This window comes from Camelus ferus, chromosome 16, assembly GCF_009834535.1.
Source record: "Camelus ferus isolate YT-003-E chromosome 16, BCGSAC_Cfer_1.0, whole genome shotgun sequence".
Classification (NCBI taxonomy): Eukaryota; Metazoa; Chordata; class Mammalia; order Artiodactyla; family Camelidae; genus Camelus; species Camelus ferus.
This window is the reverse complement of record NC_045711.1, coordinates 47246682-47265334: the sequence shown is the minus strand read 5'-3', so window position 1 is coordinate 47265334 and position 18653 is coordinate 47246682. Positions and strand designations below refer to the sequence as shown.

At 51.1% G+C, this 18653-nt stretch overlaps 2 protein-coding genes and 1 non-coding gene across 5 annotated transcripts in view; 2 read left to right on the top strand and 1 right to left on the bottom strand.

The window, feature by feature from the left end:
• SP2 (Sp2 transcription factor) overlaps nucleotides 1–2809 on the top strand; it is a 24222-nt gene extending 21413 nt beyond the window's left edge. For both annotated transcript variants that reach the window (XM_006176391.2, XM_014552091.2), the window contains exons 6-7: nucleotides 69–262; nucleotides 1549–2809. In XM_006176391.2, coding sequence (XP_006176453.1) covers nucleotides 69–262; nucleotides 1549–1649 — 295 coding nt within the window. In that variant the 3' untranslated portion in view covers nucleotides 1650–2809. The remainder of the gene's footprint in view (nucleotides 1–68; nucleotides 263–1548) is intronic.
• LOC102507569 overlaps nucleotides 1–9772 on the bottom strand; it is an 18352-nt gene extending 8580 nt beyond the window's left edge. The window contains exon 1 of the transcript XR_004311847.1: nucleotides 9549–9772. This is a non-coding gene — a transcript (uncharacterized LOC102507569). The remainder of the gene's footprint in view (nucleotides 1–9548) is intronic.
• On the top strand, nucleotides 9766–18592 carry PNPO (pyridoxamine 5'-phosphate oxidase). 2 transcript variants are annotated; one of them, XM_032457851.1, is made up of 7 exons: nucleotides 9766–10019; nucleotides 11001–11125; nucleotides 12418–12517; nucleotides 13364–13417; nucleotides 13668–13796; nucleotides 14115–14185; nucleotides 18046–18592. In XM_032457851.1, the coding sequence occupies exons 1-7, from the start codon at nucleotides 9882–9884 to the stop codon at nucleotides 18095–18097; spliced, it is 669 nt and encodes a 222-aa protein (XP_032313742.1). In that variant the 5' UTR covers nucleotides 9766–9881; the 3' UTR covers nucleotides 18098–18592. The 2 variants fall into 2 exon arrangements, with proteins under 2 accessions (XP_032313742.1, XP_006176454.1); XM_006176392.3 differs by lacking the exon at nucleotides 18046–18592 and adding an exon at nucleotides 14421–16547.
• The last annotated feature ends 61 nt before the right edge of the window (nucleotides 18593–18653 follow it).

Sequence of the window (18653 nt, the reverse complement as noted above, 5' to 3'; positions counted from 1 at the left end):
CCCCCTCTTCTGCCTCCTCGCTCTCTCTGCTTCCCATTCCCTCCACCCACCCTCAACCCAACTCCCAGGTCCGGAGAGCAGGGCAAGAAGAAGCATGTGTGCCACATCCCCGACTGCGGCAAGACTTTCCGTAAGACGTCCCTGCTGCGGGCTCACGTGCGCCTGCACACCGGCGAGCGGCCCTTTGTCTGCAACTGGTTCTTCTGTGGGAAGAGGTTCACGCGGAGTGATGAACTCCAGCGGCACGCCCGCACCCACACAGGTCTGCTCCCCCCACCCTGCCGCACCCTGCAGCACCCTCTGGCCCACATGGGCCTGCTCCTCACTCCCACCCCTACCCGCGTCTGCACCCACCCGGGTCTGCTCCCGGCCTCTCCGCCACCCCCACTCCACTGTCTCAGGACATTGATTCTTGGCCCTGCCAGTGAACTATCTCCCTGAGCAAGAGCTATAGACTGTCTTCTTGGGGTGCAGAATTACCCAGGAAATTCTCTCAGGCCATTCCTTTATTGCATTCCTTTACTGCTCCCAAAGTGAGCTCGCTTGCATGGCCCAGCCTTGATGACTTCTGCCATCGCCACAGTTATTTACGTAACAAACCCTGCCAATTGTGTGCCAGGCACTGTGCTACACGTTTTACCAATTAACTCATTTAATCCTCATAACGATTCTCTGGGAAGGGTACTCTGATTATGCTCATTTTACAGAGGCATGGAGGGGGCCAGGTCACACAGCTAGTGACTGGTGGCACTGGGTGCAACCCAGGCCCTCTGGCTCCCAAGTTCACATACTTAATCACTGTCCCACATTGCCTTTCCTACTATTATTTACCAAATGATTTTCCATAAATCATTTCACTGTTTTTACTCATTTATGTCCAATACAGTATTATTTTTGACATCACAGGCTTGAGATCATAGTTTAATGCTTTAATGTACTAGCAAATAAACACAAAACTATAAAATAGAAAAATCTTCCTCTATCTACCACCTGAGATTGTCTTGGCCTCTCCAGTGGCCCATGGCACATGCTGTGGGAACTGCTCTGCTATGGCCAGTGCCCCCAGTGAGCAGACCCCTGTCCTGGGGACACAAGACCCAGAGCTCTGGCTCAGGCCAGTATGGCGGGGCAGGTCATGTCCACTCCCTGCCGGCTAAAGAGTGAAAAGAGCAGCTGACCTGGCCCCGTGGGTGTGGTTCGGGCTAAGTTAGTTCTCAGGCTGGCAGGTGCGATGGGGAGGACGTTGAGTCAGAGGGACAAAGATCAGAAGAAGCAGGCGAAAGCCTACACCAGAAGCGCCCCGGGTGCGGGGACAGGAGTGCGGCGTGTGGCGGGGGGCAAGGGATGGACGGAGTGGGCTGGAAGGTACTGTGGGGGGTTTGCAGGGGTGGGAATGGAGAAAGGTTCAGATCAGTAGACCATGGGGAGCAGTCGTGTGAGCAGATGACATGGCCTCACGGGTGCCCCTCACACACGTGCCTCCTTTTTTGGGGCTGGTACAGTCTGGGCTCGTGGGCTGTAGGAGTGACGGGCATCTCCTCTTCCCAGGGGACAAACGCTTCGAGTGTGCCCAGTGTCAGAAGCGATTCATGAGGAGTGACCACCTCACCAAGCATTACAAGACACACCTGGTCACGAAGAACTTGTAAGGCCAACTGAGGCGGGAGGCCCCGCAGGTGCAGACCCACGCCTGTGTCCTGCCTGGGCCCCTAGCAGAAAGGAGGCCCACGGCTGCCATGGGCCCACCCTTGGCCCCCCCTCCTGTTCTGCGACTGTCCCCACAGGAAGGGGCTCTGCTGCCCCACACTCTCCTCCTTCTGAAGCCCCTTGGCTCCGCCCTGGCCCCCCCTCTCACCACAAGCTCCCGGCCTGCCCAGACCGCGGACACTGGCCGTGCCCAATGAGACGTTCTAAACCAGGACGAGTGGGAACCCTTATTTCCAAAGGAAAAACATGAATTTCACTCCGTCGAGGAGCAAAGTGAGCCCCCCCTCAACTCCCCTCTCCCAACACTGCCGGAGTCGCATCGTGCCATGCCCCTCCCTCCCCTGCACCTCCCTGGCCCCACCAGCCACTGCGGCAGCCCCTGTACCCAGGGCCCCGCTGGCATCCAGCCCCACCTCCGGAGAGGCTCCAGAGGCCGCCTCTACTCCACATGCCCAGCCCCGCCAGCTCTCCTCCAGCACATTCCAACTTTCTATTGAAAAAGGAAAGCTACCCACGGACTCCCTGATTTCCCCCTTTTTCTATGGAGAACGTTGCCTTATACTCTACTTCCGATGATGAACACTGTGTATTGTGTGTGCTTTAAAGAAGTTTTATTTAATTGCTCCCTTCTTTCTGTCCTTTGTTACTCACCTCCCCCATGCCTGCTTTCATTTTAGGGTTTTGGGGGGCAATGATGAGCATATGAATTTTTTTCTCACTCAGCAGTTCTCTTTTCTAAGTGACATAGCATTTCAACTCAGATCTGGATTCAGATAAAACATCTTCCCATCCTGAACCTCGTCCCTCTCCCCCTCATCTCCCCCACCCCAGCCAGCCCAAGCTCTACTTGTGTACAGTGTATATTGTATAATAGACAATTGTGTCTACTACATGTTTAAAAACATATTGCTTGTTATTTTTGAGGCTTTTAAATTAAACAAAAATCCAACTTTATTTTTAGTTGTAACTGCTTGAGGTATGTTTTATGAATTAAGTGACAGATTTGTTATCCTTTATTAACGATGTACTTTGTTGGTCAGCGCTGGGCTGACAAAAATTTTTTCTTGCTAATAAATCTAGTTGCCTGAGGCAAAGTCTGCAACATAGCAGTGCAGCTTCCTTTTGTCTTTTCCCTTGAAGAGCCCAGAGACGGGACTCCAGAGGAGGGAGCCCTGGTCTCTTGGAGCAACCCACACTTGCCCTCCTGACCTTGGCAAATCTAGGCTACAGCCTGAAAGGGCCTCAGCCGCACGGACCTCATGGCATTGGCACAGGCCCCCAGAGCACCTGAGTGGGACCTCAGAGGGCAGGGCCTGGTATGGGTGTTCCTGCTTTGTTCTTCTCTAAGCCAGTTTTGCCCAGATCAAAGCAGGCATACTCTGCCCATAGACTCAAGTCAACAGCAGTGCCTTCATTACCGGCAAGTGAATTCCTCCATTCAACTCTCCAACCCCTGGAGGAGGGCTTAGGCCTTATAGCTTGTTAGTAAGATGCTTGGGAGAGAAATCCAAAGGGATCTCGCCTCAGTCACTTCCAGAGGGGTAAAGAGTCTGGAGAAATCACAATTCCCCAAGATCCCTGTACAAGGTGGAGGGCCAGGCTGGAACCCAACCCTGCTCAAGAGAGAACCCTGGCCACAGATGGTTTTTCTTCTCTCCCCTCACCCCAGCACCCCAGGGAGGGTAGCTGGCTGATTGTGGTTTTAGCAAGTGCTGCAGATTTGAAATTTTGGTAGGGATATTTTGAGGGGCAGAGCTATTAGGAGGTCAGGGGTTGTGATGTTACGTAGGTTGAGATTAGAGCTAGCTCAGTACCTGTATTTAAGCCTAGCAGGGGCCTGACAAGCATCTGGGCTAAAGGGAGAGGTGAGTTGTTCTCAAGCATATAGAGAACAGTGTGTGCTTTTCTTTTAACGCCGCCTCTTAATCAGCCTCAAAAGGACACAGCCAGGGTGGCTGTTCTGTGCACGAGTGGCAAGGCTTGTCTGGAGCCATCCATCCCCTTACTCTGTTTCCTTCTCACCAGCCGCCTGTGTTTTTGCAAGCAAACAGCTTTTCCTTAGGGCTGGTCCACCCTCACATCAGCTGAAGAAATAAAAAGGAGATGGATCTCAGGTGGGTCATGGGTTCTCTGCCCCCAACACTTCTTTGTTAACAGGCAAGGAGACCCGTCCTATCCATATTTAAGCCCTTTGGGTGATACCAGACCAACTACTGAATCTACCCTGACATGGAAGTCTCTTAACTAGCCCAGCAGCCCTACATCTCAGTGCTGCACTGGCAGGAGGAGGAAGACAGGGGTATATTTAGCCACTCTTCATGCATGGATTGTGCAGCTAGAACACTGTCTTGCTGTGTTCTGGATCGGGATTGGTGGAGAGGAGGGAATATTAACAACTGACCTCTTCCTGCCACATGTTCCTGACTGGCTTTGCTCCCAGGAGCAAAGAACTGTCCTTTCCTGGGAGCTGATTCTAAGTCATGTGCTTTATGCTTCAAGTGCAGAAACTGACCTGACTCTTTGGCATCCTTTGGAAATGAGATGCCAGACCCGAGCAGGCAGGACAGTATGCTGGCCCTCAGGATTTCCCTTCTCCAGTGAGGCACATGGCTTCAAAGGTTATGCCTGATCATCTCTGCCTCCCCGGGGGTGCCTGAGTTAGAAAGGGAGTGGGAGAATGTACTCTGCCTTGCACGAAAGAATGGAGAGAACTTTTGGCAAATTAACCCTCATCTGCTTTAATCCATCTTTTATTTACTTGAGAGTTGCAGGGGGCAGGGACTGCTGACAGTGTGATGCAGCCCAAACTCACCCAAGGCCAGGGGCCTCCCCAGGACACCTGGTCGGCCCTGGTTGAAAGCCTGGGGCAGGCCACCCCAGCAGCTCCAGAGTGGGGACCACAAAGCCAGAGTTCCCTTCTCCCACCCCTCCCTCTCCAGGGTCCTGTACACCAAGGTCATCTCCCTCACCGCCCCCTCCTATCTGCTCAGTGATGCTCAAAGATGCGACTCATCCATCCCAGATACTAGGATTACAAACCTGAAAGAAAAGAAGGCTGAGGAAGATCCCCCTCTCCTGAAGGCACTTCCAGGCAAAGTACTTTTTTTCTCCCTTAACTAACTAGAAAATAAAGCTCTGCCTTCCTTCAAACTGTAATAGAAAAGAACAGATCTGACTGCATATTAGATCTGTTCCTTTGGCTTTAATCGTGTCCCCTGTTTTCTAGGCTTAGTCTTGCTAGCTCGGCACTCATATAAAGATAACAAATTGCAGAATAGAGAATAACATTTGTTTCATTGGAGCATTGTTTACAGGAGCACCATGAGCTGGCCCACATGGACAGCTCCAAGTACAGAATTCCTACACCAAGAAGTTTGCAACAATCAACCACACCCCTCCTCTATTTTTTCTATAAAAGGAGCCTGTATTCTGACTGTATTCTGAGGATGGTTCTCCATCATCTCGGTCTGCCCACTTTGTGAATAAAGTCACTATCCCTTGCCTCAACACCTCATCTCCTGATTTACTAGCCTGTCGTGTGGCGAGCAGAACGAGTTTGGACTCGGTAACAAAACTGCTTAGTCCACCTTGACAATCACATTTGGAGGGCCCTTTGAGGCCCCACACTTGAGTTTAATGATGAAAAGCACCTGCAGCATCTCAGGCCCCTGGACCCATGAGGGGCTTGTGGCTGATGGAATGTGGCTGAGGTCTCCGGGGTGGTGGAGCCTAGGGAACCTAACTTGGGGGTCAGACACTACCTTGGGACAGAGACCTCTTGTGACCTGACCAAGGTCTTTGGGGCTGGGATGAAGCTACTAAAGGAACTGCAATAATCTCAGGACAGGTGACAGCTAGGTTTCCTAGTGAAGAGGTCCTCAGGGAGTAATGCACAGGACGTGAGCCTGGGAGGATAGACTAAAGAATAGAGGTGTGGGTGAAGAGAAAGCAAAGCATGGAGGGGGAGGCAAAGAATAAGGGCTTGGAGAGGAACATCAAATACCTATTCATAGGGATCTTGGGCAAGAGGAAATGAAAAATGACCACAGGTCAGGCCAAACGGATCAACCAGAATTTCTCAAATGCAGCAAAGCAGCCGCCAGGTCATATCCTTTGGATCATCTGAGAACCCATCAGGCCTCCTCCTTCTGCTGGTGGCCCACTCTCTGATTAGCCAGTGCCGGGACTAAGACTGATGCCCTAGTAGCTCATTCAGCCTTGGAAAGCCTAACATCCCTCCGGCCAGCCTTCTCCCACCAGGTGCCAAAAACCCTGAGGCCCACTCACCAGGTACAGAGAAGCTTAAGAAAAGCAGTTTATGCATAAACATCACAGACGAGCATTTCCTAGCTGGAATTTTGAGAAGCCAGAGAAACTAAGTAGTTCCTCCCACGAAGGAGCTTCTAATGGGGAACATATATGAAAACGACGAGACATATTTGAGAAGCAATCCGTGAACACATGCAAAAGATCGTGTGAGGGGTTGACCACACGACCACAAGCAGGACACTTGGGTAAGGGTCAGCCTCTGCTTCTCCCTCTGGGTCCCCTCATAGCCATACTCAGGGCTCAGGCATCTGCTGGTAGGGGACCAGGTACACACCCATCTGTGCGTCCTGAGGTTCTAAGCTGAGTTTGTCCAAGGCTAGGCCCAAGAATTCCTGAGATTCGGGCCCCCAGCACATCCCTTCCACCTGCCGTCGGCCCCCTGGAAAGCTGGGTGCTGCACTGCAGGGGCAGCACTGCCACTCTCCCAGGCCCTCTTCCCTTCCCAGACATTCTCATCCTCCCCCGTGGCTTCCAGTGACACCTAAACCATCTCATCAGCCCAGACCACTCCCCCAGCTCGAGAAGTGCTTTTCAAACCCAATCAAACGTGGTTATCCCATAAATCCTCAGTCAGGTCTGATGGAGACTTCATCTTTCCCTTAAGCCTTCTCCTCCAACACACCCCCACTTCAAAGAACAGCACCATGCACTCCCCTAAAGCCATCCTGGTGAATCGAATCCCTCCTCTCCACCCCACATGCCCCAAACTCAGGTATCGGGCTGTCTGCTCCCAGCTCCCACTTAGACAAGCCCACAGCGTCATCCAATGTCTCCCTGCCAATGCCTCGCCCTCCTTCCCCTTCATCCACCTGGTCACCAGAGCCACAACCCAAAACACAAATCCAATCACTATGATATAATTGAAATATATCATTCAATCAAACAATTAGTTTAAAAGGTGACTTAAGAACATAAATGCAAAGGCATTAGAAGAGAACAGACCAAACAAATTGGTACTGCACAGCACAGGGAACTATATTCAGTATCTTGTAGTAACTTACGGTGAAAAAGAATATGAAAATGAATATATGTATGTTCCTATATAGCTGAAGCATTGTGCTGTACACCAGAAATTGACACAACATTGTAAACTGACTATACTTCAACATAAATACATCAAATGTAAAAGAGAGAAAGAGAGAGAATAGAATAGATGATGCAATCATGATATGAAATATGGGAAGAAAAAAAAAAAAGAAGGGAACAGGCCAGGCATAGTCCCTAAATGCACACACAGCCTTTTGTTGCATTTTGAGAAACCAGGGTGCCTCTCTGTACAATGCAGTATTGCAATATAGCTTCTATTCATTGAAGACTCTCAAGGAAAGATTAGTAATTTTACAAAGTTGGGAGGTGGTGTGGTGGGCAAAGCGTGTAAGAAAAAGTAAATGTAAAATGTAAAATTCATTTCTCCCACGCAGACAAACCCCTTGCTGGGGTTGCTGCAGTAGCAGCAGCACAACCAGAGGGTGTGTTCCCTCCTCTTGCTGGCACTGCGGGGCTGCTTTGTGATCTAGACACCAAATCCCACTAGCCAGAAAAGCACAACACAGCCTACTTATTATCTTTAAGACGAAGGGGGAATACCAGTTGCAGATTTCCTCACTGATTGCCAAAGATGGAAGAGGTTGTCCGAATCTAGCACTTTTTCTCTCTATCCACCCTTAAAAAACCAGGAATTAGACGCTATGGTTCGACTGCAACACAGGATAAAAACTTAGAATAGTTGCCTAAAAGCCTGGCCCTCACCACCTGCTGATCTTCAGCAGACACCGAGCCCCTCCTACATGTCTGGGCTGTTTTCTCACAGGCCAGTAGTATCTCACTCCAGAGAATCACACTGAGTTGTTCCCTCCTCCTGGCGTGCCTGTTCCATTGTCCATCTGGAGAATACTTGCTCATTAAGACGAATTCATCTGCTCCCTTTAAGAAGCCTTTCCTGACTATGTGACTCCTGGAAACCGGTTCCTCCTTTCTGCTCCCCTTTACCTTGCAAAAACATCTGTTAATGTTCCTGTAACTCCCTAGCTTACAGATCTGCCTCCTCCTATAGACTGTAAGCTCCTGTGCACAGGAACCATGTCATCTTCATCTTTGTATTCTCAGACCTAGCTCAGTGCCTGGTCCAAATCTTTAACAAATGTCTATCCCTGCTATACTGGCTCTTGGCTTTTAAGCAAACCATTCAAATGATCCTAGTCTTGGTGCCCTAGAATCTTGGGTCCAGGGTAGCATAGTCCAGCAGTGCTAAGAGTGTGGTCCCATGAACAAAACTGTCTGAGCTGAAGGGCACAATTACTCCTCACCCAAGTTCAAGTGTAAGGGACTCGGAGGAGGGGAGCAATGTTCATGTGTGGAAAGACAACCTCAAAAAGTCCTGTTAACTCTCTCTCAGTCGTGTTGATGGAGAAAAATGATAGCAACACAAAAAATTCCAGCCAGTGGAGAATCCATAGATCAACATGATTAAGCCTTGAGATGTGTATTATTTCTTTGCAACAAATTTGTCTTTCAGATTCTATTTGGCTCAAGCTACACGCACATAACAAAGGATGATAGGTATCTAATGTAGGGCTTTATGAAGCTTAGCTGTAATGCAGACACCTGGGCAGGACAGGAAGTTCCCCTTACCTGGCACAGTCCTGGGGTGCCTGCCTAAGTGGCCCTTGCAGCTCTCCTTCCTGCTGTTGGTGGAAATCAGGACTATAGAGAGGCCTTGACCCAAGGCAGCCCCAACCAGGTCAAAGCTGGAATGGGCACTGGCAGGTGTCCTATTTCTCAGCCCTAAGTCTACAGCCTGGAAGTGGCTTTGCCCAGCCACCTGCTCCCCTGTGCCCTCTGCTATGGCTGACACTGACCTGGGAATTAGACTCCAACTACCCAGAAAGGGCAAAATGTGAAAAGGGAAACTTGGCAAAGATGGGGGCGGCCCTGGAGGGCAATCATCCCATCTTCCAGAACACTGGTTAGTGTGAACTCCACTGCAACCACAAAAGGGGAAACCATGAGGAAAGGGATCAGCATGCTCTGACTAGAGTTAAAGAAATGAGACTGGAGAGAAGAGGTTCAGAGCTGGAAGAGGAAGACAGTTCTGCTCTGGGATGGCCAGATTTCCCTCTTCCCCTTTCCCTTTCAGCCATTTGCCTTTTCACCCCGTAGTCTTTTCCTGCACTTCCTCAGATTCAGAGTACCTCCCCACACTCACACACACACCACAGCACCTGTCCAGGAGTTCCACAAATCATTTCAACCTCTCCTACTCTCAAACCCCAATTTCTTCCCCCACCAGATCACCCCTTCCCGTATCTCCACATCATCTTGCCTCAGTCTGGCCCCTAATTCCATTTTCCGTTTGTCCTTTCCAGGCCACCAGCCTCCATGAGGGGGTACTTCCTGCACTAAACTGGCCTTCAGGTACCTACTAGGGACAGGCCACTTAACAGTGACCGCTCCCCTCAAGCCCCCAGCGGCTCATCCCCTGCCCCCCGCCTGGGCTGCTGCAATCCTTATACCTTTAACAAACCTCCACGTGCGTGTTAACGGCGGCGACAGCATTTCCTTGTCTCTCTGCTCCCGCCCCCGGAGGCGCCACCCATTGGCTGTCGGATTCCTCCGTTCTCGCTCTAATTGGCTTCGCTCCGGGAAAACTCTGACCAATGGCCTCTCCGTGCCTGGCTCCCTCCACTGACCCCGGGCTCCCATTGGCTCCGAAGACTTAGGTATTGGCCTGGCTTGGTGACTGGTAAACTCTTCCTTGCCCGGGTAGATTCCCCGGCTGAGAAACTGGTTCCGAACCCAACGGAACCCAGAGCGGAGCGACGCCGGGTCACGTGGCCGGCGGCCCCATGACGTGCGCGCTCCGGGGCGTCATCGTGACGTTCCGGCGACCCGCCGTGTGGCCCGGCTACCTCCGTTACCTGTGCAGCCGCGGTGCTGTCATGGACCTGGGACCGATGCGCAAGAATTACCGCGGGGACCGAGAGGTGCCGCCGCTCGGCAGGGCCTCCGCAGGGGCAGGGCACAGGGGACCCTTCATCTCCCGGGGGAAGAGAGTAGGAGGAACCCCCACTCCGAGGTTTCTGGTCCACCCCGTGGCGCTTGGGGTCACCTCCGTGGGAGAAGGGGAGTTCAAAGACAATCAATGGGGGAGGGGTTCTGAGGAAATGAGGATGAAGATGGACTCTAGAGGTAGCTTGTCGTAGGGGGCCAGGGCGAGCACTCGGGAAGGGGGCCGGTCTATGTGGAATCCTGCCGGTGGCTCCTCGCAATCCTTGGGCGGCTTACTCACCTTTCTGGGCCTCGGTTTCCTCACCTGTGAAGGGATAGTACAGCCCTCACGGAGATGTTATGGACTTTGATATTTGTGAAGTGCCTAGAACAGTGACAATCAGCTTATAATGTTTGATAAATAAATAACACATCGGGGAGGAGGACTAACGCAGGAGGGGAGGAGACAGCTCTTGGCTCTTACTGCCTTCAGTCCCTCACATACTACTTTTCCTCCTAAGGAGAGAAACCAAGAGAAATATTTTGGAATTGGGGCCCAGAATCTGGCTAACCAAATCTGTGTGAACATTTCCAGAAATGCTTATTAAACATGCAGTTTTTTCTTAAATCTCAGACCTACTGAATGAGAATTTCCAGGGTGGAGCCTAGGAATCTGTTGGGTTTTTTTTTTTTTTTTCTTTGGCTCTCCAGGTGATAGGTTTGACACCCATGACATGAAACCCTAATTTGGCCATCACTAGCTGTGGGACCTGGCAACTTATCCACCTTTTCATGCCTGTTTCCTCACCTACAAGAATGAGGCTAACAAAACCTACTTGCTGGGTACTGTTTTTTGGTATGAGATCATTGTTATGAGGACTAAATGAGTTAATATTTGAAATGGGTCTAGAACAGTGCTACATACACAGTAAGCACTATATGTATTTACTAAATGAAATAAAACTCTTCCTTCCCAGGCATTTGAAGAGACTCAGCTGACATCCCTGGACCCCATGAAGCAGTTTGCTGCCTGGTTTAAGGAGGCTGTTCAGTGTCCTGGCATAGGGGAAGCCAACGCCATGTGTCTGGCTACCTGTACCAGGTGGGCATAGCCGTGGCCCCTTCTGTGGGTAGGTACAGATGAAGTAGGAAACTTAGGAAGCTCCCAGTTTGATGGATGACAACTTTATGATTCTAGCTCTATTATTAACATGTTGTGTGGCCTTAGGTAAGTTACTTGTCCTCTCTGGGCCTCAGTATCCTTACCTGTAAACCAAAGACCAGACTTCACTCAGTTCCATTTCAGTGATAAAATGTAGTGCCTCAATCATCTCTGTCCTTGATGCATACCCCCCCCCACACACCATTGTCTCCCTCATCTCCCCATTTCTACAATTCCTATCTGCTCTTTAAGAGATAGATCTCCTGGAACCTTTGCATAAAGCTGTCTCACTCTCTTGAAATCTAGCACATCATTCAGTTGACAACCAATCATAAACCCCTTGAGACATCTCTTATATTAGCCTCTTATTCAATTCTTCTTGTCCCCCTGACCCCTCACTAGAGCATAAGGCCTTGAAGACAAGACTCTTGTCCTGTGCCCCTGGACATTCCCAAGTGCTTTGAGCAGAAGGCCTGTTGTAACTGTACATTCTGTGACCCCTAAGCATTGGCTGATTGCATCATTGTTGGTCACTTGCCCTTTGAGCCTGGTTAGTTTGCTTGGGCTGCCATAACAAAATACCACAGACTGAATGGCTTGAACAACAGAAATGTATTTTCTCACAGTTCCAGAGGCTGTAAGTCAAAGATCAAGGTGCTGTCAGAGTTGGTTTCTAGTGAGGCATCTCTTCTGGGCTTACAGATGGCCACCTTTTTGTTGTGTCCTCACATGGCCTTCCCTTTGTGTGTGCAGGGAAGACCTCTCTGGTGTCTCTTCCCCCTCTTATAAGGACACTAGTCCTACTGGATTAGAGTCCCACCTTTATTACCTCATTTAACCTTAATTACCTCCCTAAAAGCCCTATCTCCAAATACAGGCACACTGGGGGTAGAGGCTTCAAAACTGAATTTTAGGGGGACCCAGCTCAGCTAATAATAGGGCCCCAGGCAGTCGTGTCATACTTGTACCCCCAGGACAAATCCTCAGTGGGAATTTTTTTTTTTAGGGATATGAACCTTTATTTCACAACTTTGTCATAATTCACTTTCTAATGAGACATGTACTGAGGACATAGTTAAAAATACTGGGAAGGTGGGAATGGGTAGCCTGAGTGCCCAGACAGTGCAGAATAAGGGGGCACAGGTAGAGGGTACACAGGCATTCTGTGAGGAGGGGCGGTAACAGGGACATTGCAATGGGCTCTGACCATAGTCCTCTGATCTTTGCCCCAGAGATGGGAAGCCCTCTGCCCGCATGGTGCTGCTGAAGGGCTTTGGCAAGGATGGCTTCCGCTTCTTCACTAACTTCGAGAGTCGGAAGGCAAAGGAGCTGGTAAGGGGTCACAGTAAATCCTTCCTGGGCCTGCAGGGTCCAGCCCTCGCTTCCTTGGTCGCCTTCTCATGTCACCCCTGCCCCAAACCACTTGCTGGCTGTGCTCAGGCACTGTCCTGCCTGCAGGCCTTTGCACTTGGCGTTCTCTCTGCTGTGGATGAATGCTTTCTCTAACCACCACCACCTCTGCCATCTGTCTACCTAAATAGCGCCTGTGCCTTCGGGTCTCAGCCCCCATGCTACCTTCTCAGCAGAGCCTTCTGGACTCCCGTGCTGAGTCAGCCCCTGGAACTGTTTGCTGTTATTATAACTTGTCACTTTCCTTTCTGCCATTTTTTTAGTTCCTAACTGTGTGTGTCTTGATGGGATTATGATTAATGCCTGTGTCCGCTGCTAAACAGTAAGCTCTGTGGGGGCAGCGGCTGCACCTGTGGTATCTCTGTTATACCCGCCACAGCTCTCCGGGTGTCGAGCACAGAGTTGGCTCCTCATATGCGTTCAACTAATGCATCCAAAATGAGTGGCCCTCCCTGAGTCCAATACAGCCAGACGTGCATTTCAGAGGACTTGAAAATCTATGGGTGAGAGAAAGGGCAAGGCTCACTTTGGAGGCCATCTGACGCAGCTCTTCCGTTTACTGTGTGAACTTGGGCATGTTATTTAACCTCTCTGAGCCTGTCTCCACACCTGTAACACAAGGCCTTCCTTTGAGGATTTAAATGAGATGTTACAGTGAGTGCATCTGCAGTGGGCTCGCGCAGTGCAGACTCCCCGCCTTCCCCCTGTACGCTGGAGCATCCTCTTTCCTGTCTTGATGGCTACCTGTGGATTCTCTTTCATTTCCAGGATTCGAATCCCTTTGCTTCCCTTGTCTTCTACTGGGAGCCCCTAAACCGTCAGGTGAGCGAGCATTTGCAGGACAGCCTGGGGTGGGCTGGGGTAGGGGGGGCCTGAGTTTCTGGATGAGCTTGGTGGAGGGCCCCAGGGTGGGCAAACATCTTGCCTTTCAAATAGCTCTCACTTAGCTGGGCTAGTTGGAGTCAGACATGGTGGGGCAGTGAATGAAGAGAAAAACAGAGGCATGAGGCCTGTGCTGGAAGGGAGGGCAGGTAGCCTTGAATGCCATCTAACCAGGGCCATCCCTGAGCAGGTACGTGTGGAGGGTTCCGTGAAGAAGCTGCCCGAAGAGGAGGCCAAGTGCTACTTCCACTCCCGCCCCAAGAGCAGCCAGATTGGGGCTGTGGTCAGTCGTCAGAGTTCCGTGATCCCTGATCGGGAGGTGAGTGGGGCTCCTCTTCTGAGTGGTGAAGGCCTTGGCTCAGCCCCTGAGGCTGTCCCCAGAGGATGCCAGGGCCCTCTCTCTCCAGCAAAGTGAAATGGACTGTCTCCCTTGGGGGAGTGGGTATGCAGAGCAGGGAACTGGCCTCCCATGTCTGTCTGACCTTCCCGTTTGGACTGTGCTCCCGGAGGACAGATCCCAGCTGGCCTTGCTCACCTGCATCCCCAGCACCTGGCACAGAGCACATGCTCAGTGAGTGGTGATTAAATGAATCATTGACTGGGTCTGGCCCTTTCTCCATCTCCTTCCCCTGGACAGTATCTGAGAAAGAAAAATGAGGAACTGGAGCAGCTCTACCAGGAACAAGAGGTGCCGAAGCCACAATACTGGTAAGTGACACTTCGTGGCTGTGTAGAAAGGGACATTGGAACCCTCATGCTTACTTGAAGCCACCCTGTCTGTAGAATTAAAGATCTCCTCCTCCCTGGCAACCTTTGTCAGATGCACACCAGCAACTTCCTTCAAGGGGACCTGGGATGGCGTGGAGGGGTGAGGATGGCAGAGGGCAAATTGACCTGGCTAGAAAACTGCACACAGCACCAAAACCTCTGCTTCTCCTTGTAGGGGTGGCTACATTCTCTACCCACAGGTGATAGAGTTCTGGCAGGGCCAAACCAACCGCCTGCACGACCGGATCGTCTTTCGGCGGAGTCTACCGACAGGAGACTCCCCCCTGGGACCCATGACCCACCAAGGGGAGGAAGACTGGTTCTATGAGAGACTTGCGCCCTGACTCCCAACCTGCTGGTGCTGACTGGAGCTGGGGCAGTGCTAAGAGAGGGTATGGGATCGGAAGCCAGACCCTTCTAAGCTCAACCCATTTCCCTTCCCATCTCTTATATTCAGAGCTCTTCAGAGTTCATTGTCCAAGTTCTCTGTACTCAGCTGGTCTAGTGGAGTGTAACAAATGGAAAATAATCCCATAATATTTTCTTGACCTTGACTATGATTTATTGGAATAGCTCCCTCTAGGGGTAGCAGCTGGTGTGATTCCCTTTTCTGATGACAGAGGATGGGCCCTGAGCAGCCTCCTCGGCTGGGGTAACAATCACGTGAAAAGTCATACTGGCCAAAGCCGATTTGTCCCAGCATAAGCACCTGAGCCAATCTAGCCAATCGGTTTTTCTTGTCACCAAATTGAAATTTGAAGTGGAGAGACTCAGAGCATGGGAGTCATTGTAGCCAAGCCAATAATGGCAGCTAAGGAGCAACAGCCTCTGGTTGCTTTTCTTGCAATTCCCTATGTGGCCCTGGATCCCTCCTTCCCAAGTCTGGGCTGTGCAATTCCTCCTCCTACCTCAAAACACCCACTATCTCTAAAAGAGAAAAAAAAAATTTTTTTTTGGCTTAAACAAGCCAGAATCTATTTCTGTTGGTTACAACTAAAAGAACCTTAACTAACTCATTTACTAATAGGATATTTTTACAGCTCTTACCCAGCTGATAACTGCCTTCCATTACCTGAAGCACAGCAGTGTGGAAAAGAGACTAAATTGATTCTCTGCAGCTCCAAGGGACCCTTAGGTAAAAGTTGTGTAGAAGTAGATTTCATCTCAATATGGGAAGAGACTTCAAATGATTGGGGCTGCTCAAGAGGGAATAGGTCAGGTAATGTGTTCTGCCACTGTCAGTCAGGATGTTTTGTTAAAGGGACTTGTGCTGGTACCTATGGGCCAGAAAGATTTTAATCAAGCTTTACTTTCCATATTTGTTTATGAAAGCTATAAATATATATATGTATGTTTATGTGTATGTATATTATACATACTTTCCAGGTATAAAGTTAAATAATAGAGATTATGTCTTTCTGACACTCACACATCCCTTTCCCCTACTCCCACCTCTACCGATGACGACTCCCAGATCACTGGTTTCATCCGCACTGGAATTACCAGAGGAGCTTTAAAAACCCTGATGCCCAGTCCCACCCTCAGAGATGATTTAACCAGTGTGAGTGCAGCCTGGACTTTTGGAAATTTAAAAGTTTCCCCAGGAAATTCTGTGCAGCCAAGGTTGAGTCCCCTGGTAGTAGATCCTTGCTAACTGCAGTGTGGTCCACAGGCCAGCAGCACCAGCATCACTCTGGGGTGGAGCCCACCCCAGACCCACTGAATCCCATTCTGCATTTAACAGGACCCCCGACTCTCACCCCCAGATGCACTACCCTTAACCTCCAAACCAACCACCTCCCACCCTCACAGTTAGATTCTTCAGTAGCTCCCTGCTGAGGCCTGGGCTGAACTGTAGTATTTACTTTCCTTGAGCACAGGTCTGGTGACTAGGGACAACCTGGGTGAGTGGCCTACAGGCTGCAGAGAGGAGCCAGGCTGGGCAAATGTTTGCTATGACTAAGCCGGGATCAGAGAACTGACTATTCTTTGTACACATTGGCATTGAACTTGCTACCCTGTAAACTCTGCCTTGTTCTACTGTATGGGCGTGTGCTGTTATTGACTGCCTCTTCCAAGGGCCACCCCCTGGGTGTTGACCCCTCTTAAGCCTGTGTGCAGGAAGCCCAATGCTAACCCTGTGGCCACCTGCAGGAGAGCGTGCCTACCTTGTCCTGTTTGTGTTATTGGGGCCTGGGTATCCCTCTTGCTTTGAGCCTGGTCTCAGCTGTTCCCTTCCTTTTCTCTGTCTGACAATCACTGTGCCAAGTTTGTAATAAAAACTCATCAGCCTTGCATGATACTGATGTTCAGGCTAACCTGGTCTTGTCCCCTATCCCTCAGGAAGGAGGGGAGTTGGGGGATTTAAGCAACTCCTCCCACCTGGCTTCTCCCCTCAGGGGAGGTTGGGCGTCCAGCAGGGGGAGCCCGATGCCCAGGGTTGGCCCCTTCTGGGTGGTGCAGGGCAGTTCTGGCCGGCCCCTCCTGCCTCCCCCTTCCCCCACTTGGGTCCTGTCCCAGTGAAACTGTGGTCGATAACCCGTAGCCTCTCCCGGCTCCTGCACGTATTTGCACTCTCGATTCCTCCTCCTCCAGCCTCGTGAAAACTTGCAGGTGCCTGGCTCTGACTCCCTGGGAAGCCAGATCTCCCTCTGGCTTTTAGTACTTGCCCCCCACCCCCACCATCCGTCCCCCAGCTTAGGGATATATGTGGAGTTTTCCAGGAAGATTCCGGCAGACATCACTTTGGGATATGGAGCGGGCTCGCCTGCAAGGGGCAGAGGGGCCTGCAAGGGGCAGAGGGGCCTGCAGACTCATTCACCGAAGAGGGGTAATGGTGGCCATGTGGCATCAATATGAGGTCGAACCACAGGTCAGTGGCCCAGGGGCCCAGCCTCATCCCCCACTTGCCTCAGGGAACCTCAGAATGCGCTGAAGTGGCAGGTCCCTGCCATCTGGGGTTTTAGGAGACACTCAGCCTTGAAGCTGGTTCCAGAGTCTGGGCAGCCCCCTCCGATGGTGCCCACCTCCCAGGATCCCAAGGCCCAGGCATGGCCCCCTCTCACCCCACCTCCCCTTCTGCAGAAGGTGACTGTGCTCCTTTCCTTGTTCTCAGCCTCAGTTTCTCTCCCTGAGCAGATAAAAATCAAGGGTGGAAGGGGCTGTGTGACGCAGCGGTCACGTGCGCAACTCTGGCCTCCTGCACAACTCTGGCCTCGTGCACAGCTCTGGCCTCGGTCCCAGCTCCTCCGCTGTGAGCCCTGACCTGGGGCTAATGACTTGACCTCTCTAAGCCTTAGAGCTAAGGCACCTGGAAAATGGCGATGGTGACACCTGTCTCGGGTGATGAGAGGATTAAATGAGGAATCTCACGGGGTAATCGCCCCAGGGCCTGGCCTGTTGTGAGCCCTCTGTGTCAGCTGCTGACCCCAGGCAGGGCTGGAGGCCGGGGAAAGTCAGCTCCTCCACAGGAGGCTGTATGGATTGAGGAATTGGTGGGACCCTAGAAAGTTCCATGTGGTAGGGAGGGATAGGGGAGAGGCTTCAGGGAAGGCAGCACACCTGAGCCCGCCTTCCATCCCTTGGGCCCCTGGTCTCCCTCACTCATCCTCAGAGTTCCCTCTGGCCTGGGTGAGGCCACCTAACAAAGGCCCCCTTGTACAGGTCTGTTTGTTTGGGTAATAAATTTCCTGATTAAGGCTCCCTGGGGCGGGTGGCCCAGCAGCCTGCAAGGAGCTGACCTGGAAGCCACTGGATCACACTGTTTACTTGTCACCTTGCTCTCTCCCTTTTCCCACCAGGAGCTCCAGAGATTTGGCCAATTTTTTCCAGTTCCCAGCTTCTGGAGCTTGAGGAAGGTCTAGCCCTAACAGCATAGGGAGTAAGCTCTCTTCTCATCCTTAAGCGGAGGCTGTGGGCTATGGTGGAGATCCTTCATAAAGGAAAGAGAAGAAAACCTGTGTTCGCTGGGCTCCTACTATAGGACTGCTTATGGACCACTTACTACTGACCACTCCCTGTGACTCAGGTAGTATTATAGGCCCTTTTACAGAAGAGGAAACTGAGGCTCAGAGGAGATTGTTTGTTTGTTTGTTTTCAAAGTTCCTCAAATCAGCCATCTCCAGAAGGGGAAACCAGAATTTGAATCTTGATCCCAAACAGAACCACTGAGTCTGTGGGGTCAGTCACCAAACGTCTGTCTGCTCCATTCTCTTGGAGCCCCTGATGGCCCCTCTGTTGACCAGAAAGAACTGACTGCTGGGGTGTACATAGCTCCTTCCTTTGCTCTCTCCATCCCCAGATACTGCAGGAGGCTTGGTGGTGAAGTTAGTGACCCAGGTATTACATTTTACACCTGGGGACCCTTTCTCATGCTGGAAAGGAAGTTTAAGCACAAAGTTCCATTTTA